The sequence below is a fragment of the Prosopis cineraria genome, unplaced genomic scaffold (genome assembly GCF_029017545.1).
Source record: "Prosopis cineraria cultivar Desert tree isolate PC_DT_omini unplaced genomic scaffold, ASM2901754v1 PC2, whole genome shotgun sequence".
In the NCBI taxonomy this organism is placed as follows: domain Eukaryota; kingdom Viridiplantae; phylum Streptophyta; class Magnoliopsida; order Fabales; family Fabaceae; genus Prosopis; species Prosopis cineraria.
The window spans coordinates 42,902,743-42,924,137 of record NW_026555333.1 but is presented as its reverse complement, the minus strand read 5'-3'; the positions used below and the strand labels follow the sequence as shown (position 1 = coordinate 42,924,137).

At 33.5% G+C, this 21,395-nt stretch overlaps 2 protein-coding genes across 4 annotated transcripts; one reads left to right on the top strand and one right to left on the bottom strand.

Moving 5' to 3' along the window:
• Positions 1-169: 169 nt before the first annotated feature.
• LOC129302278 (Holliday junction resolvase MOC1, chloroplastic-like) lies at positions 170-6,148 on the top strand. Of its 2 annotated transcripts, XR_008591234.1 has the most exons (7): positions 170-777; positions 1,644-1,749; positions 2,609-2,661; positions 4,276-4,407; positions 4,635-4,707; positions 5,710-5,964; positions 6,052-6,148. XR_008591234.1 is itself a non-coding variant. In XM_054941044.1 (6 exons), the coding sequence occupies exons 1-6, from the start codon at positions 400-402 to the stop codon at positions 5,805-5,807; spliced, it is 840 nt and encodes a 279-aa protein (XP_054797019.1). In that variant the 5' UTR covers positions 170-399; the 3' UTR covers positions 5,808-6,148. The 2 variants fall into 2 exon arrangements, 1 of the variants encoding a protein (XP_054797019.1); XM_054941044.1 differs by having other exon boundaries at positions 5,710-6,148.
• Positions 6,149-6,529: 381 nt separating this feature from the next.
• Positions 6,530-15,116, bottom strand: LOC129302279 (uncharacterized). 2 transcript variants are annotated; one of them, XM_054941047.1, is made up of 8 exons: positions 14,975-15,116; positions 14,825-14,892; positions 13,720-13,839; positions 12,959-13,032; positions 12,810-12,870; positions 12,632-12,733; positions 8,576-8,687; positions 6,530-6,840 (listed from the first exon to the last, which is right to left on the bottom strand). In XM_054941047.1, exons 1-8 carry the CDS (start codon positions 15,067-15,069, stop codon positions 6,720-6,722), a joined length of 753 nt encoding a protein of 250 aa, XP_054797022.1. In that variant the 5' UTR covers positions 15,070-15,116; the 3' UTR covers positions 6,530-6,719. The 2 variants fall into 2 exon arrangements, with proteins under 2 accessions (XP_054797022.1, XP_054797023.1); XM_054941048.1 differs by having other exon boundaries at positions 12,959-13,839; positions 14,825-14,885; positions 14,975-15,109.
• Positions 15,117-21,395: the final 6,279 nt, after the last annotated feature.

The window sequence follows — 21,395 nt, the reverse complement described above, 5'->3', positions numbered from 1 at the left end:
TAAATTAAATTTAATATATAAATATTTTAAAATATTTTATCAATAGCTAAAAATTAAGTCTACGGATTTTCACGGTTGAAACTAATCAGAATTAAAGGACTAAATTTTTTTTTTATAAAATTAAATGATTAAAATGAAATATTGTGTGTGCGTGTTTGCATATTCGAGGTTGAGTCTGTTCCCCCCATCCTTTCGCGCTGGAGCCAGGTTCGGACACTGTTCAAAGTTCGAACTATGCAATCGAAGGAAGGGGGTTCTCTGACAGAAGTGCTCAAGTGTAGCTTTACCACTTCATCTTCTTGAAACAACACTTCACCCCACCATCTTCCTACTTCTATTTCAGGCGATATTTTCATGCAACATGCGCTGTTAGGTTGCCGCCAAATCTGAGGTCCTTCTATGTACTCACTCTCTTCCCAGTTCAGAACCGCAATTTCCTTTACCTCCGTCAATGACAGAGGCAAATCCTTTGCTGTCACCTCTCTTACTTTTGGTAAAATCAACTTTTGTGTTCGAAATCACACTCACACTGTAATTCCCGACAAACCCGTTCGAAGGAACGGTGCGAGGCGTAGGGTAAAAGAGTCTGATGCGCAGCTTAAGGAGAACTGGTTGGCTTCACTATCTTGCCCCTTACTTGAAAAGGCTCACCTAATGGATGCAGGAGTGGACCTGAACCACCGCAATGAGGGTTCGGAGTGGGTCATTGGAGTTGACCCAGATATATCTGGTGCGGTGGGGCTCCTGAAATACGAAGACTCCGGTTGTTCTGCTCAGGTAACACGGTTTTTTTCCTTTTCGGTTGGATGAAGTGCTGTGTGTTGTGGTTAGCCAAATGTTTAGAAAGAGTACTTTTGGTTGACGAACAACTTAAACAAATCAGGGAATTATCGCGTTCATCCTTCAAAGATACATTTTTCTTTTGCAATTTGGTTTTCATTTGTTCTTCATGTGTGCTTGCTCGTATTATTGATTGCGGGTACGGATGGATTTTGTCAATATACTTGCTTGCTAATCAAGTTGCCTTATGGAATATGATATGTATGCCAGAATTGGACATAAATTTATGGATGAGGTTATTGATAAATAAAGACCATCACTTTCTGTTGAGATGGTTAGTTGGATTCTGATTTCTATTGCAAGGTTTGAAAACTATTAATATCCCTACGCTCCATCAGTATGAATGTACAGTAGTTTGATTTTGACCACCTGTGGAGAAACGACGGGGAATTCTATGCACTTGCTGCATTGTAAAACAAGATTATATGCTAATCTGGTAAGCTTGATGCTGGAAACTGTTCTGTTGCTTGGTTATTGAGAAGGTTTGTATATAGAGAATAATTCATGATGTTTTATTTTCTTTTGTTACTCTATCATGGTCTTCAATATTATCTTCCTTCTCAATACTTTCTTCTTATTTTTAAAAAATGACGTTCACTTCTGCCTGGGGTGTTGCTATATCTCATCAATCAAGTAAGAGTCAGTGAAAGCATATAAGATGTATGAGGATGATTTCTGATTGCCAGACTTTATTTCCTTTTAACATTCCTGAATTGTCTTTAGGCCTCTTTCTTGGTTTTCATGTTTTAGTCTGTTATCGTGTAGATTATTTTCTATTTTTTAATCCATTTATACTTTTACAGGTATTTGATTCTCCATTTGTGCAAATACTTGTTGGCAAAGGAACTCGAAAACGCTTGGATGCCAAGTCTATTGTTCAGTTGGTTCGTAGTTTTGAGGCTCCTATTGGTATGCTAAATTTTCTCTCTCCCTATCTTTAAACAAATGCATGTCATATTTTCCAGGTTGTTGGAATGATGTTAGAAGTGAATGATACCAACCTCGGTCACTGTTTTGTCCTGTAGATTTTACTCATTATGTTGAAGTTCCTTTTCTTTTCTCCTTTTGATTCAAGGTTGTGATTCTCTTCAGCCATTGCATTACAGCTGACATAATCTTCCTTTGATCGGTTTCTTATAAGAATCTCTGTCCTGTTATTCTTATATATTTGTGTTTTTGTCATTAAATGTTTTGCTTCCATCTTTGACAAAATTTTTAGAATGTCTAATTTAGAGTTAAAGAAAGTCATGGATATACTGGAAGTGATCAAAGTAAATAAACTCATGCTTGGAATTACATCGTGGGATTTTACTACTCGAAACCTTTTTTTTCCTCTCCACTTCACAAACCTTAAGCTTTATAAAATCTGATGAGTAGAAGTTATAGACTTTATTCATAATTGTGTGAAAAGCTAAATTGATAGTTCTTTTTCTATTATTGGCGATGATTATGGTGATTATCAGCCTTATTTTTTTGCATCTCAAAATACTAAAAAATGATTTTAGTGGTCTCAATTGCACTTCAAATTTTACTTTGCCTATCCGGTTACATATTTCAGAGTGCTGATGTCTTTGGTTCACGTCTTGGGCTGAAGGTTTCTGCATTTGTTCTCTTATTTCTTTGATAAAGTAAATTACATGCACTCTGTAATATATCCTCAGTTTGCTGCAGTAATTTGTCAGCATTATTTTCCTTTCTAATATATTTATTTTGACACTTGACCCTTTTTATTCTTGGACTTATCGAAATTGACTCTTGCTTTCATTAGGAACCACTGCTTATATAGAACAATCAATCCCGTTTCCAAATGATGGAAAGCAGGTTGGTGTAGTCCCTTATCCCTTATTTTTTTTTCCCTGGGAACTTTTCTATTGACTTTAATTTAATGCTGTTTCTCTTCTATTTGCCTACAACCTTTTGCTTTATTGAGTTACTCATGCAGATGAGGAGGTTACCTGGCCCTTCGTCTGTTGTTTAAAGATGGGAAGCATGGCTCACATGAATTTGCACTAACTTTCCTCTGTTGGGAAGAAATCTTCCTTAAAGAGTCCTTGAGTATAATTATCTTTTCCTCTTTTGCCTTGGCCAGAGCATCTTTCTTGGCCCCTCAACCATGAAAATTCACCTTTGCTTATAGTCTTTAATTCATGGTGTTAAACTCGTTCTCATCAAGCTGTTTTAGCTTGAGTTAAAGTCCTTGATCTGAATAATATATTGATGAAGAGTGTTACTTAAATATCAAGGAAAATACCCTAAAGGAGTGCAATTTACAATACCATTTTACTTGAAGGCCAAAAAGTTATCCTGAACTTCTTAGCATTTTGGGTTTCCACCCAAAAATTGCTTTTGGATTCTGATGTTTTAGGTTTAACTACTCTATCATGATTTGACCACTGCCTCTATATGTATTTCTTCTGTAATTGGCCTCCAAAGCATATCAAAACTTGCATCTTTCTCTCCCTAAAGTATTTCCTGTGTCTAAACTACTAAAAAGTTTTGCAATAGCATATATCAACGCGGACCTATATCAGGAAATACTTGTCTGGTACTACTACTGAATCAACGATAATTTCAATACCTTCAAGGCTATGATTCTAAATTTGAATTGATGCAAATAATTGAAAATGATATGTGGTACTTTTTTGGCAACAGATGTGTGAGGTTGGACTAATATGAAATGCAAATACATATTGCAATCTGATTATGCTATTGAAAGACCCTTGTAATTCATTGTCAATGTGGCCACGTCACTGTTCCCCATTTGCATTTGGATGATTTGAGTTAATTGTATCAATTCCACAAATAAGAGAGAAAATTGGCTGTCTTAAAGTTTTCCCTCTCGTGGGAGTGGATTGCACTTATTGAACGCCCTTCTTGGGAGAATGGATGTATAGGTTAAGCTGTAAATTTCCAAGTTTGACGCATAAATATCACAGGACTAGTAGAAAATTTTCCCCACTTCTGTGGTTTAGGGTTTAATTGAGAATTTTTTACAAGTCCTCTTTTGATATTTATGAGTCAAACTTGGAAATTTACAACTTATTTGGTGTATTTTTGCACAAGTTCTCTAAAGGACCCATTAGTGATGAATCAAATTAAGGGGACACATTAGTAATTAATTTCCTTGATTGTGACTTTTCTGTAATCTTCCCATTTGGATTCTGTAAAATGTAAATGGTGGTCTATAATCAAGTTTGACTGTTTGAGCCAAGTATTGTGTGCTAACTTACTGTTAGTGTAATCCAGAAATTGAAAATGGCGAATCTTTAAAACTGAATGATTATTAGATATGAGAAAAAAAAAGAAAAAAGAATGATTATTAGATATGTGTAGAACGCATTTTATAATATCATATTTTGATGGAACTATTGCTGTATCAACCAGAAGTATTTGTTCTCATTTTTTTGTGTTTCTCCCTTGTCTTTTGTAATCAAGGGTTGGTGGAGCGGAGGATTTGGGTATGGGCTATGGATTGGGATCTTAGTCGCCTCTGGATTTTCTGTTGTTCCAGTGCCATCTTATACCTGGAAAACCAAATTTGAACTCAATGGAAGTAGGGCTGCAAAGGTTTGTTTGATCCTAACAATGAAGACTGTTGTTGGTTTTGGCTAATTATTAAATGCAACTTTTTCTTAAGTTTATTCATATTTGCATGAACTCCACGGTAAGGAGAGAATATATATATATATATAGTTTGTTGATAAACTTGTAAATTTTGCACATTCTGATATATATATTACTTTTTTCCTACACTGTTGCCTCTTTTGAATTATAGCTAAGTTCTGACATTACAGGATGACAGTAGGAGAGTCGCATCTACCTTGTTTCCATCACTAAGTTCGCTGTTGAGAAGGAAAAAGGATCATGGTATTTTTTGTCTTTCTTATAGTCCATCTTTCAACTGCTATCCTGGTCATACAAGATCATTTTGGAAATGTGTAATGGCAGGATTTTGATCAGGACATTCCAAAACCCTAGAATCCTGCATGATTTGAAAGTGTAAACATTACTGATTACTTCTACTGTTAATTAATGCAATGTTTATATTCAAAGTCCGGCTTGTTCTTTAATTAAAAACAATGCAGGTTCTCCAGGAGTTATTGAGCTACTGCAGTTTGTAGAGCTGCAGTTTTAATTTGTTTTATTGATCTGAATAAAGATATCACTATTTGATCTTTCATAGTACTAAGTTTTTCAGTATCTTTTTCTTTATTATTTCTAGGAGTTACCAAATGGCCACTAAATGAGGAAGTTAATTAAGGAATATAGAGTAATTTTTTCTTAAAAAAAATCTTCATTCTTTAAGAAACCCTCCATACGAAGATCTTCAACTGGCAGTGGCTGTTGGGACAAATGAACAGAGATATACATCACTGTCTTCTGGTTATTTTGATTACAAGAATGAGCCACGAGGATTAAACCTTATGCCTCTCTGAAAGGTTCTCTGGTATCAACTAAAAAATACAGACCATCTAAAATCCCTATTGGAAGGTACTTGAAACTAACAGATAACAAACAAAATTCTGAATGACATGAATAATGTTAAAACTTCAGCTGAAGATATATAATATAGCTGATTCACTAATTGTATAGGAGGCATGGCAGGATAAATATTATATGTTAATCAACGTGTGGATTTCTCTCTTTTACATTCCTTATTGCTGTCATGATACTTGTTGAAAGCGTGTTCTGGAGACTCACAGTGCCCTGAATTGTAAAATTCACATGTATACTGTCTTTTATCCCTTATGAACCCTACATTTAGGCTATTTGCTTTTCAACATTCCCTGAAATATGTCGTATTTGTGCCCAACAGTATTTTATCACGCGTGATTATATATGTAATGTAACTAATCTGTCATATTGCAGGAAGGGCTGAGGCTCTACTAATTGCTGCTTATGGCATGGGCCAGATGAATGAGTTGGATTTATCATGCTATTCCATTTTGGAAAAAATGGAAACTTGAAAATGATAGTGACATTTTTTGTTTGGCTTGTTTCTTGTTGCGTGGGGATTACCTGAAAGGGCAGGACGAATGAATTCGTTTGACTGAGGCTGTCATGGATTTTCGAAGTTGGAGCTTTGGCATCTGTTGGATGTTTTTGAAGACTTGTAAATGACAGGTATCAGTGTATATTCTTCTGGAATTTGTATTTCTCTTAAGCATATTAAGATGACATAATGATGTAGAAAGACACTAACCATTGTAGGGATTCTGATACATTTGGAAGGACCAAGTCCCCTCACTCATTCTGTTGCATTTTCAGTTGGATAGAAATTTCAATGAAATGTTGAGGTTTAAGCCAACTTGGTCGAGATTAGAATTTTCTTCTTTCCTTGTGGCTATTGCCACCATTGTAGTTACCCGTGATACGAAACACCAATACTTAAAATCAAACTGTATCACAGTCATGATCCAAAAAAAGGGGGAAAATGACAATTAATAATCTTATAAGAAAATTAATGTTAAATCACGATCCTATCATAACTAATTCAATTCATTTTTCACACTACAATAAAGTTTCGGTTTAGTTCATCTTCAAGTATTTTGTTATAAAAGAAGCTCGGTCTAGGAAATATAGATAAATCGAGGGTAAAAACTTACAATTCTTATGATTTATCAATAGAAAATTGAAATTCACCTTTCCATCATCCTTTCACTTATAAGTATGCCGAGCCATGGCCACCAACAGAAATTGTTTCGTTACTTGACATATTTCTTGAAGGAGAATATAATGAGATTGTAACATGCAGGCAGTAATTTTCACATCTAAATATAATATCATTAGCTACTTCAACAAGTTCTTCCCCATTGCGCAATTCTTTTGACGAATTTGACAGCGAAAAATACATGTTTTTATTAGATATTTTAACGGTTCTAGTGTAGAGTAATCTCAAAGATGACTCCTTCAAGATTCCCAACAATGTGCCTTGTCCCAGGCAGCTCTTTCATCTGCAATCCGTGCTTCAAAGCTTCATTAACGATCATCATGTCGATGCTGCAAGGTCGTGCATTTTAATTAAATGAGAAATCCTAAGAATTTCACAAGGTACTAAAAACCATATTGGCTATTGAATCGTTCAAAACACTAGTTTAAGGATTACTTATCAAGATCATGGTTGAATGATAGTCAAACAGGTAACAAACAAAACATTTTATTGAACTGATCAAGACATTTGTTAAGAGTTTACTGGTGTAACCGGCTAGGTTAACTTGATTTTCAACACTATGAAATTTAGATCAAAACCATAACATAATTATCATTAGTAAACAAACAAATGAACAGTGATTAATACTATTAGCCATGGCTTTCAAAAGTTGCAAAAATTTTATGCTTATATCATGTTACTATATTGATAATTAGACATGCAAAATAATCATAAGCTCAACAGAACAATTGAAGACGTTTGCCTTGCAGAATTTAGACAACAAGGGGTTACGGGACATGAATATTCATTGAAGCACCAAAACACCGTGGAAGGATCAAGGATGAACAGATTGAGTTCAAAGAAAAATCATGAATGTTCTCTGGGAAAGTGAAGCTTGAACTTGGTTAATACCCTAATAGGGACTTAATAAGTAGTAAAGACTCGAAGGTAAAATGATAATTCCTCACCGCTTACTTTTGTTCAAGCTATCTCTTAGAAGAAAAGACAGGGAAATTAATACCCCTTAGCTCTCAACCTTGCAAGGGAACACAGATTTTTTTTTTTTTTTTTTTTTTTGGATACACGGAAAGAGATTTTGATACTGAGTAATGATAATGAAACGATAAATTTTGACACTGATCAATGAGGATAAGATTTTGATACTGGGCAATGAGATTGAAAATGATTTTACAGTTTCGGATTAGCAATAACTGCTCCACCTTATTTCTAGTTTAATATAGGGGAAAAAAACTAGGTAAAGTTTTAAGGAATTCACTATCTCGAGTTCTGCGATATATAATATATATATATATATAATATATGATACGATAAGAGATTTTTTATAGCTGACCACGGCATGACTGGGCCGTTCAAAAAATGTTTCTTCACACAATGATCTAATGAGGAAACTTGGTAAGTGATAACAAATGCCCTAAAGATTTTACTCAATTCTTGTCCTCAATATATGAAGCCTCAAAATGTAAGATTCATAGAAAGGATCATCGTGAGAGGTAGAAGCTCTCTCCACTTCACTTCCTTTGTAATTTGTGCAGGGCTTTTCCTGTTTTGAAATTTGTTGATAAATTAAATTTTAACCAAAAAAATCCTGAATATCAGTTTTTCATTGATTCAGTGCCCCGGCACCTGCTATTATCAGAAGATATGATACAACCTAAAAATTTCACTGCGCTCTTATCTAACAAACTGGGCCAATATCAGCAATATATATCCTCGTGGGAAGGTCATAAAAGTAACGAAGTATATCTACCAAACATTTGCAAATGTTAACATGCCATGAGAGGATAATGATTCTAAAATGGTAAACCTTGGACTCAACAGGTGAAAATGGCAAATATGAAAATACATGATACAAGCATGATGTTGTGAACACAGATGAGCAATTGTTATGAGTTCCACATAAGAGAGCCTCACAAGTGAAGTAAGGCTAATCTTTTATGATGAGCTCATTACAGCAACAGAGAGACGCTTATCAAAGAAGACAATTAAACCGAGCAACAGAGAGACACGTATCAAAGGAAACAAAATTAAACATAGCAGCCAAGATTAACAAGCTAGGTTACTTACGTCTTTGCTCTTGATACATAGGCTAGTATGAATTTGCATTCTCTGTCCTCTTTTACCAGCAGCAGCATCTTCACAGTATCAAAAAGCAGAGGAATGCTTGACTGCTGAAAGCTTATGCATTGTCAAGGCTTCTCAAATAAAGTATTCGTTCAATTCACATAATTCATTTCAGCAAAGATCCAACACGTTAAAGAGGAACTGAAAACTTTGACCATGTGAATGTGTTTTTTTTTTTTTTTTTGGGAAAAAAAGCAAGCCATGAAGGTTTGAAAAAGAAAAAGCAATATCTTGCACAAGGTTTTCACAATAATGATGGGACTGATGGGAACAGAAAGGGGGTCTCATATTTCATTTAAAAAATACTAAACTCAAATATTTTGAAACTGATAGTACAGGTGAGTGACAACACTGTAAAATATGTTGAAACTAATGCCAACAACAACAACAAGCCTTTATCCCACTAGGTGGGGTCGGCTACATGGATTGCAAGACGCCATTGTGCTCTATCATTTATTAAGCTTTTAGAAATATTATTAATTAAGAGATCACGTTCAACAATTTCCAAGAGTGTTCTCTTAGGCCTTCCTCTACCTCTCTTAATCGGACTCAAAGTTATATGTTCCACTCTTCTCACTGGTGCCTCCCTTGGTCTTCTTTGTACATGCCCAAACCATCTCAACCGATTTTCTACCATATTTTCCTCAATAGGTGCCACCCTCACTTTTTCACGTATGTGCTCATTTCGAATTTTATCTTTACGTGTATGTCCGCACATCCATCGTAACATTCTCATCTCTGCTACTCCAACTTTATGCTCTTGCTGTCCCGTTAGAGCCCAGCATTCACTACTATATAACATTGCCGGTCTGATAGCAGTACGATAAAACTTTCCTTTAAGTTTATTAGGCACCTTACGGTCACAAATAACTCCTTTAGCTTTTCTCCAATTAAACCACCCAGCTTGAATTCTATGTGAAATATCTCCACTGATTTCGCCATCATTTTGAATAATGGCTCCCAAATATCTAAACTTTTCCACTTGAGGTATAATTTGATCTCCCAATTTCACTTCCAAATTATTTTCGAATAGTCCTTTACCAAATTTACAATATTCCGTCTTACTTCTACTCAGACGAAAACCTTTCGACTCCAATGTCCTCCTCCATAACTCAAGTTTGCAATTAACCTCTTCTCTTGTCTCTGCTATAAGAACTATATCATCCGCGAAGAGCATACATTTCGGGATTTCCTCTTGAATATGTTCCGTCAAAACATTTAAAATCAAGTTGAACAAATAAGGACTCAGAGATGATCCCTGATGTAGTCCAATCTTTATAGGAAAATCCTTTGTTTGACCACTAGGCGTTCTTATACTAGTTTTTACCCCCTCATACATATCTTGTATGGCTTTAATATAAGCAATCCGTACTCCCTTTTTTTCCAACGCTTTCCAAAGCACTTCTCTTGGTATACGGTCATAAGCTTTTTCCAAATCAATAAAAACCATGTGTAGATCTTTATCTTTACAACGATACTTTTCCATTAATCCCCTTAGTAGATAAATTGCCTCTGTAGTTGATCTACCTGGCATAAAACCAAATTGATTCTCAGAAATACTTGTCTCCAATCTCAACCTGTGCTCAATTACTTTCTCCCACAATTTCATTGTGTGGCTCATGAGTTTAATCCCTCTATAGTTAGTACAATTCTGAATATCTCCTTTATTTTTATAAATAGGAATTAATGTACTTCTCCTCCACTCATCAGGCATTTTCTTGGACCGTAAAATCACATTAAATAACTTAGTTAACCATCTCACCCCTTCTTCACCTAAACATTTCCACGCTTCGATAGATATACAATCAGGTCCGTTAGCTCTACCATTTGCCATTTTCTTGAGAGCTTCCTTTACCTCCTTATCACGTATTTTTCGATAGAATGACAAATTTTGTTCTCCTTCACCAGTTACTAAATCCTCCAAGTTACTAGATGAATCCTCTCCATCATTGAAAAGTTTAGAAAAATAAGTCTCCCATCTATTTTTAATTTCATCATCTGTAACTAAAATTCTTCCCTCTTCATCCTTAATACACCTTACCTGTTCTAGATCTCTTGATTTTCTTTCCCTACTCTTGACAATCTTATAAATATTTTGCTCTCCTTCCTTCGTCTCAAGGTTCTTATAAAATTCTTCAAAAGCTTTGGAACGAGCTTCACCCACAGCTCTCTTAGTTTCCTTCTTAGCCATACGGTACCTCTCCCAATTTTCCTCATTGTTACACAAATGTATGGCTTTAAAACAGTTCTTCTTATACTTGATTTTGTCCTGTACACTATTATTCCACCACCAAGACTCCTTATCTCTCGGACCAGAACCTTTCGATTCTCCCAAAACTACTTTTGCAACCTCCCGTATCTTTTTAGCCATATCCTCCCATATGATGTTAGCACTTCCCTGAGAATCCCAAATTCCTTTATCCAAAAGATTTCGCTTGAAAATATCTTGCTTCTCACCTTTTAATTGCCACCACCTAATCTTTGGTGTTACTACTTGTCGACGTTTTTGGATTTTACTCATAATACACACATCAAGGACTAGGACCCTATGTTGTGTCGTTACAGCATCTCCAGGGATCACCTTACAATTTTTACAAAGTTTTCTATCTGTGTTCCTAACCAAAAGAAAATCAATCTGCGACCTTGAGGCTCCACTTTTGTAAGTGATGAGATGCTCATCTCTCTTCTTGAAACAAGTGTTGACAATCTTAAAATCATACGCCAATGAGAAATCAAGAAGAGTTTGCCCTTCATTGTTTTGCTCTCCAAAACCAAAACCACCATGCACCCTCGCATACTGACCAGCTTCCCTCCCGACATGCCCATTAAAGTCTCCTCCAATAAAAATCTTTTCACTCTGTGGTATGTGTCGAATCAACCCCTCCAGATCCTCCCAAAATAATTCCTTAAGACTGGCTTCTGTCCCGACTTGCGGCGCATAAGCGCTAACAATATTAACAGTCTCACGTCCAATTATCATTTTTAAAGAAATAATTCTGTCTCCAATTCTGCTAACTTCTACAACGTTCTTCTTCCACTCATTATCTATAATGATGCCTACTCCATTGCGTGCACTTACTTTTCCTGTATACCAAAGTTTGAAACCTTGAATATCCTTAGCTCCTTCTCCACACCATTTTGTTTCTTGCAAGCAAAGGATATTGATTTTCCTTTGAATCATAACCCCTACAACCTCTACAGATTTACAATTTAATGTCCCAACATTCCAAGTACCAAATCTAATTTTGCTCTTATGGACTAACTTCTTTAGCCGCGTGCGTCCAGAATGACGCGGTAGCCCTTGCTCATTTAGCCCCTGCGCAAGGATGACACGCACAAATCGAGAAATGGTCCAAATTTTTCCCTTTTATGTAACAGTACGGAGCCACCCCTTGGGCCTCGACTCGGTACTGGACTCTGGCCCATCACTGGACCAAAGCCGACTTTCCCACAGGTGGTACTGTGGTTATTCCTCACCACTGCCTCTCCAGGGTCTTTTGGAACCTCCCCAGACTCGAACCTCCAACCTCTACCACCTTAATGAAGTTGAGGCGAAGTCTGGTACCATTGAACCAACCAGTGTCAATAAAAATCATCAGGTATAATAACAAAGATGATACCTCGGTCTTTCTTGTTTATTCAAATCTCAGTAGTAAAATTTTATCTAGCTGAACACTCATTGGTCTAATTCCTAATCCTTAACTATAAAAGAATAGCTTGATGGAAAGCCTGATTTAGAGAGATAATAGTATGGTTAATACTTATATCTCATAAGGGCATACAAAACAATAAATTATCTGATCTTCAAGTAGAAACTACATAGAAAATTGAATCATTGGCTAGGGCATATGACATGCAAGATTGTTATTGTTCTAATCAATTTCTAATCTATACTTCTTCTTCAATAAATTCTATTCTATACTTCTACCCGAAGCTAAAAAACTTGTTCTTGTATTCATGTCTTTCTAAGGAAAGTAAGATACGATGCATTATGGATATATATGTCAGCTCCAAGAATGAAGTCAAATCCTCCAGGATGATTTTGTAAAATTTCATTGATCTGATCAGAGTTCCCCCATTCTAGTTTCTCTGCAACTAATCCTGAAAATATATACAATTAAATTTAGAATTTAGTACATCCAATCACTTATTTTCTTAAAAAAGATTTTGTTCTAACCATGAGAAGTAGGACAGTTATTCTCAGGAACTGAATGCAGCTCTATATTTTTCTTCAGGATCTGAAGGTAGATACCAGATTAGTCTAAACAGATGAAAAGCCAGAGATATACTCCTATTGGCCCTACAAACATGATTTCCTGACCTCACCTTGAGCACTTCTTCATTATGATCCGTTAACACAACTTTCTGGCAGAATCTACTGCAAAGTATGCCGGTAACACCTGTAATAAATGAAGTAGCAACCACCAAAGACACATAGCATGAAAAAAGAAGAGATAGTTTTCTAGTAAAAGAAATTAAAGATGTAAAGAAAATAAAATAAAATATAAAAAGAGGAAGTAACTCATTTCCTAAAACAAAGGAAAAAGGGGAATGGTAATTGCACAATTTCAAAGTCATGAAATTGGGAGTGATACAAGGAATCACTATTTCTCCTAACAATCATCAAAGAATCTGCTCCCCCATGATGACCTTGTGTTTTTTTAAAAAGAATACACACACGCACACGTGCACACACGTGCACACTTAAATCCTTATTTTACCATCATCATAGTTATCAAAATACTTTACATTAGGTAGAGGTAGATATAGTAACTATATATAAAATCCCACCAATTTGGCATGCAAAATGTTAGTGAGTTCTATCTTATAATATTATCAGTAGAGACAATGCATAAAGAAAATCACTAAAAGAAATTATGTCATATGCATTGCACAAGATGATTCTCCATAAAAAACTTCCAAGCATATAAGGAATTTTCTGATATCTAACTGCTGTATGCACAATGAATTATGTAGTTTGGAGTTAGAATACCATAGTGAATAATCACAAGTCTCAGATTCTCTATGAAACAGTTTTTACCTTTATACAACAGGAAACATTTTCTCTTTAAGTGTATAATACATACCAACACCAGAACCTAATTCAATGACAGCGCAACCCTGAAAGATCTCACTATTTTTTGAAAGATAATCATTTAGCAGAATGGCTCCTGGCCACACCACTTGCCCTGTCAAATCAAAGTCGGCTGATAAAAGGATAATTAGTATTGTGGCTCAAATTAAGGAAAAGATAGGAAAGCAAGGATATCCAAAACAAGAACACATAAACAAGTACACAGTCTAATTTAAACCAAATAGACAGCAGAAACACCAGTATGATAAGGTATTTTCAAATCATGAATTGTCATATCTTAATATATTAAATATCAAGAAATCAAAACCTTCAATATCTGATGCTTCTGAACCCTCTAACAATCAAATTCCCATTAAGGTCACATGGAGAACCCTTTTTTTCAAACACTACTCATCAAATGGATAATAATTCTGGACACTGACTCTAGATATTCTAGACAATGGCTGTGGGGGAAATATTTGATCAATACATAATGGAGAACGTAAACTTGGTCACTGATTAAAATAGTCTTAGAATTACTTACCAAGGAAAGGAAGTAGCACAGCATATGGCTAGCAGAGCCAATTAATCATCATGATAAATTGAGTTATGAAGGGAAGTGCGCTTAAAAATAACAACACGCTATTTCCTTACAACAATACTCCATCCAAGTGAAATGATAGACCATGATAAGGACATTAAAGAAATGGCCATTGGCCCATCAAATTATTTACTTCTTGATTGCTTACTTCTTGATCATTCTTGTTTTCTTCTCCTCAGTCTTACATGGTTATTGAAAATGAGATATATTGAATTGTATCGGAACTCAATCCTAGTTCAACCAAACATATTCACAAGAGGACAGGAAAAAATCTGTCATTAACGAGTTAAAAGTGTTGAAGTGCAGAGTCAAATGGATCTCTGCACAGTGATTATAAATAAAGTGATTTATCTGATATGTGTAAAGCAGAAATGAGGCTGCGAACACAACAAAAAAGATAGAAAATGTAGTTTTAGCACAATCAAACTTGATAGGTAGTTCAACAACAGAAACATCTTAGATATTTTTTCCCAATTCTAAAAATGAAAATCTTCGAAATGGGTAGGAAGTAACTCACTAGAAGCAGCATGGAGACAGAAGAGCTGAATCTCTTGAGACCCAAATGTAAAATTCGTCAGCTGGTAACTTGGAAAATCCAATTAACTCCATTACAAAAACAGTAAATATGATATACTTAAAGTACAGAGAGAAAGTAAGAAGAAGCTACTTGTCATTGAAGAAAAACGATCCGTCTAAGCTAATGGTGTCATCATCATCATCTTCTTCATGGCGATGTTGTTCCTGATTTCGTATTTCCTCCATATGTAACACATTCGCAGAGTTTGGAACAGTTAGGGTTTTGCTGTTTCACTTCGGTATATTATTTTTTATTTTTAATATAAAACAAATTTGACCAATACTTATTAAAAAATAATAGTTATATTCTTAAAATTATTCAAAAGTATATAACTTTTTAATTTTTCCTCTTTTTACAATTAATAACTATAATAAATTGTTGTATAGCTATTCAATCAATGATAATAAATGAATAAATGAATGAATGAATGAATCAGGGAATGAATACGAGGCAAGCTTTAAAAAAAGAAAAACATTAACTACCCTAATTTTTTCTTATATTAATTAAAGATTTACCAAATCTAAAATTTTGCCATATATTGTTGTTAACATTATATTGTTTTTAATCATCACTTACACTTTTTGAAATTATAATTTCAAAAAATAATTCTTATGTTCACTAATACAAAATTCTAGCAGAGCTTTTTGTCTTTCTCTATGCTAAACCACTTCAAAACCCTCAAAATGTGAAAGTTGGTCGCATATGTGATTTTTAAACTTCTGACGCGATTGCCATGGTGAGTCACACTTGTTCTTTACGGCAAACATCCCAAAATAGATAGCTTAACTTAAACCCAATTTCTGGGTCCAATTTGCCCAAAATCCTCTAATGCCCTAACCTAAACCCTTTAGGGGGTCCAATAGGCCTAAATGGTCATCTTGGCCCAATTATTGACACCTAATTAACCTAATTAATTGAATAAATCTCTAATTCATTAATCTAATCCTTAATTAGATTCTAGGATATTACAATAGTAGTCAGGCATGCGATATCTTGATTATTTTAAAAGAGGGAAATTGTGGTACAAAAGTGAAATGTAACCTTGGTCAAGTTGTCTTCCCTATTTGGTGAGATTGGGTTAGTTTAGTCACATAAACTTGGCTTCGTTGTTTTGTTAGCCTACAGGTTTAGTTATTTGTATTGAGGATGTTTGGATGGAATTGTGGATCATGCATGTTGTGACCTATGTTTTATATATATATATATATATATTATTGTATGCCATGATTATGTGTTATATTTTGTGCTCCCACTTCGCATACTCATTTATGTCTTGGCTAGCTAGTAGGTTGGCATATTGCATTAATTGCATACTCCCTCCATTAAAAAATATAAGGCATTTTTTGAGGGGTTAGATGTTAAAAAATGTAAGGTATTTTTAATAGTTCAATGTGTAATCATTTTTAGTCTTATTGATCTAATTATTGTCTTGAATTGATTTCAGTAGCTTACTCCTTAAGGATAGAATGACCTGGATGTTCATGCTAATACACCTTAGTTTTTTTTAAAAGCTTGAGATGACTAGGGCTTTTCATAAGTAGTATATTTTATTTAGTTACTGAGACTTTGTCTTATCTCGTGGTTACAATTTTAAATGTGACAACATTGGTAGGAGCAAGGGGGAAGCTAGTCAAGGCAAAGAGTAAACAAGCCTTGCTTCTTTTTAATTGCCCTTAAACCTTTGGCTAATTATATTGTGTAATTGAATATATGTATACATTACCAACTAGGAAACATATGATTATTTTAGTTGTACTTACATGATTTATACAGACTAATATGATTATAATTTAGCTTGAGCTATGTATCTTATGATGAGGTTGTGTTGTGTGGCTAAATTACTCTTGCAAGTGCATGATTATTGTTATTAAACAAAAAAACATGAGATATTATTATTTGAATGTTTTGGATGACCATCCATGTCTCAACTTCATTAACGACTTGCTCAGTTTTTTCTTAGCCTCTTTAGCTCAATCAAGAACATCTCCTATTTTGGATTGCAAATTCTACTTTTCTATTTTAAGTTTTTTGACTTTCTTCTTGAAGTAAAAAGAATAAGAAGCTTTAAGTATTATCACATTATAACGTCTTAAAATTTTAATTAGGAGTAATGTGAAGCAAGATTTGGGGTTTAAATGAAAACTTTAAGAAAAAATTTGGTCACTATCCATAACCATTTATGGTTGTAATCCAACAAGTGGTTACCACTCGTGGATGAGCATTCTTGGAAGAGAAGTGTGCTATCTGTTCACAACAATCCATGGTTGATCTTTTTAGTGGAGACAACCATCCGCGGTTATGAATAGAGGAGTAAATTTGGATTAGTGACTTCAATAGCAACTGGACATGATTACAACATGCACAACCATCTGCGATCAAAACATCATATAGGTGTTATAAAATGCTAGAAACATAGAAAAATAGAGAGAATAGGAGAAAGGGCATTGGGAGAAGGGGAAAACTTTGCTAGGGCAAGAGTTTTCCAACGATTTAAAAAGTTATAGAGCTAGGAATCACAAGAGGTAAGTTCTTATTCCCTTCCTTCCTCATTCTAGCAAGATTTTGAGTTTTTATGGAGATTTCTATTGAATCTTGGTATTTTTTATCATTGGAATGTTGTGGCTGAAATTGATGGATAAAATCAAGTTGTTGGAAGTTTCTCTTTATTTCTAGAATAGTGGGTGCTGATTGTTTGAGGATTAGAATTGATTTTGAATGATTTTGCCTAAACTCTAATTTCAAAATGCTTAAATATGAGATGTGAATGTAAGGGAATAAGAGCCTCAAAATTTTAGTGAATCTCATTATGTGCCAGCATCATCATTATCATCACTCCCTTTCATCTTTCCCAGCCTTATTCAATTCGAGTCTCATTACATGCCATCTTTACCACTATCCCTTTTTAACTCACCCACTCCTACTCAATTTGAATCGTTCATGTCTTTACTTGATGATCTCGTATTATTTTCAGCTGAATACAACACTTCTACTTTTAAACATGGTGGACTATTAAATGAAGCATATGCTACCCTTCGACAATTGATTTTTTTAGTTGAATCACTTGATTTGATTTAGATATATCAACTACATAGATGGATGAAACACTTGAATCTCAAGAAGAGGGGAACATACAATAACAACAACACCCACCACAATGTATGAGAAGGAGAACAAGATATGATACCAGAAGTCACTATTTGTAAGTAAATTAATTTTTACTTTTCATTCATATAACTTAATCATTTGTTATTAAATTTTATAAAACCTAATATTTATTTATTATTAATAATTTTTAATTTAATACAACCTTATAATAATTCCTTAATCATATGAGTAACATTATGTAATTATTAACACTTTTCTCTCCAATTATTTACTCATCATTTTTCATTCAAATGATTATTAAATCATTAGACAAATCATTAATTTCATTTATTAGGGGTAGATGATGGGCTAGAGTTGAAGTTTAGAAATTGTTTGGTGTCATTAATTTTGTAAATAGTTCAATGCAAGAAGGATTTTATGCGCAGTACTTTGGGAAATAATTCCTACCGTATAGCATTTTGGTGTTTTTTTTATTGTTGTTTATAGTTTCTTTGTTTAAAAAAAAACCCAATATTGTTTATATTACATGGAATTTGGAGAATATCTTTTAGCTTGCTATGCATTTTATAATATATACTGATGATAAGTTTTATACAGTTATAATATTTAAAAGATTGGAAAACATAGCTATTAGTCTATATAATCGTATCATATTTTCGCATCGGTCTCTATAATTTTTTTCATTATTTCAAGTTCCTTTAATTTACTCTGTCTATAACATTAGTTCCTTTATTTTTTAGCATACCTAAAAAGGCCATGAAATGTCACTAGCAATGTTAAATATGTTAACATATGACTAATGTCATTAATTTGTGTTTAGGTAAAATTATGATTTAGCACATTAACAACATTTTCTGTCCCATCCTATTTCATGTTTCAATAACTCAATTTGCTGAATCATAAATCCATCTCAGTACAAAGTTTAACGGCATTAATTACATGTTGGTATATTTAACATTGCTAGTGTCTCCTCATAATTCTTTTGGACATATTCAAAAATAAAAGGGTAAATACTGCAGACAAGATAAGTTAAAGGGACATGAAACAAAAAAAAATTACAAGAACCTATGCTAAAACATGTTAAAACTACATATATTAATATTTATACTTTCCCTTAAAATTCTATATGATACTTGTAGGAAAAAATATAATCAACAAAATAAGTTTGAGATATATTAATAATAATTCAAGTCTTGGTCTCCCTCATTTAACGATACTTTTAAAACGTGACACGGCCACACAGCTGTGCCTGTACTCAGTTGTCAGGTGCTGTGGGATCACATCACTTATAGTCTCTTCAATGAAAATGTTCCAACTCAAATAAGCACGATACTTGTACATGAATTAAATGAGAAAAATAAGGAATGAAAAAAAGTAACTGTAGATAATATATCCTCCCTCTAAGTCCTTATTGCATACATTTTCCAAAAAGATTTTTTTATCCATAATAGTAGATAGATAATTATTTATTATCATTTTTTAATTTTATTGTTGTTGTAAATTTTAATTTTAGGACCTGTGTATCTCTCTTCCTATTTTTAATAAGAATAAGGTTAGAAGTTTTTTCTCATTTTAAAATATATTTAATGAGTTAATTACTTAATTGTCATTCCTTGTTTTCAATAGAGTAATTAAAAGTAACTTATAATAAATACCATGTATAACTCTGTTAACTTTGTTAAAAAAAAAAAAGGAAAAAAAGAGGCAACAGAAACTATATAATGTGTGCCATTGCCAATGATATTTCGCAATTATCAATAGGAAGAGGGGAAAACATACAATATAATGCCAATGATGTTTGCCTTGAATTGATGGAAGAATGTGATTGCTTAAATGGAGTAAATTGTGATTGGAAATAATAAGATGATGGGTGTTGGCCATCTCATAGTTTTCTCAAGTCAATTATTTTTATGAAATTGTGTCAAGTAAAGTAAACTCATGATATATAGTATGGATTATTTGCTTGAATTTTAACAATGCAAGCAGTTTCGTAGCTCTTTTCTACTCTATAAAATTATTTATTCATGAAGCTAACGGCTTATTGCAGGCGATGATGACGATTGAACTCCTGTCTCTAGGGTTGCTATGCATTCAAGAATCAATCATCTTACAATGATTGGTGCAAGCTTTAACAAAAAAAAAATGCATGGAGAATTTAATTCTAGGACCATAATAGACACATATTTTCCAACCACACCCAAATATTTTTGAAATAGCATTGAAGGTTTTGAGGAGCCACATGAAATTAAGTTTCACAGTGAAATAACATTATTACCCCTAGTGTTTAAATAAAAGTAAATAACATGTAAGAGAAGTCATATTTGCAGGTAACATTACAGATTTAACAAGCAACATTAGACAATTTACAAGTAATATTATGTTGTACAAGGGATATTGGTTGCAAAAATAACATTTCAAAATAACAAGTCAAATTATAGTTTTTATAAGTAATATTAGTAAAATAATAGAACAAGTTGCAATTTTTACAAGTAATATTGTTATAATAATAAATCAAGTTATAATTTTTATAAGTGATATTATTAGAATAACAAGTCAAGTTATAGTTTTTATAGATAATATTATGAGAATGATAAAAAGTTATGTTTATTCTATTAATGTTGCTTAACATTCATAAATTATGCTAATATTACTTGTAAATTGTAAGTTGACTTGTTATCTCAGTCATGTTAATTATAATTGAAAGGTATTTTAATCATTCAATTAAAAATATTTATTCCGTTTCAATGCTCTAGGCCTATAATAAAATTCCATAATTTTTTAAAATTTGATTGAAACCAATTCATAAAGTATAGCTGTGACCTTTTTCGACACGAAACCCATGGAACCCGTCCAAAGAACTTCTTTTAAGAAGAATGAGATCGTGCAATAAGTCAAGGAACACAGCGAAGATAATGGTAGAGAACAAAACGCTACATAGAATAATCACTTCTTTTATAAATCACAAATTCTATCAACCACTTAAAGAAGAACATGCCAGATTCACAATATGCTGAAAAGTAAATTTCATTCAAATCTCTATTTTCCAAAGTACAAAAATGCTTAAATAGTAGACAAGAAGAATAAAATAAAACCATAAACTTAATTCCTATCATAAATGGTGCCATTTTATATTAAAAAGGCCATTAAATGTTGATTACAAGTCAAAGACATTGACCATCATACGGTCTTATTTAATGATAATTCAAAGACCAAAATATCTCTAAACCACATTAAAAAGTTGTTTTATAAGGTCACATGATATACGCTTGATTTTGACAGAGTTCTTCAAATTGAACTTCACTTGACCCATAATCCTTTTCTAATGCTAAGGCCCCATTCACTCCTTCCATATGGATATTGAAATGCACTTCAGTTAGCCACTCTTAAATTCAAAAATATTTGGGAA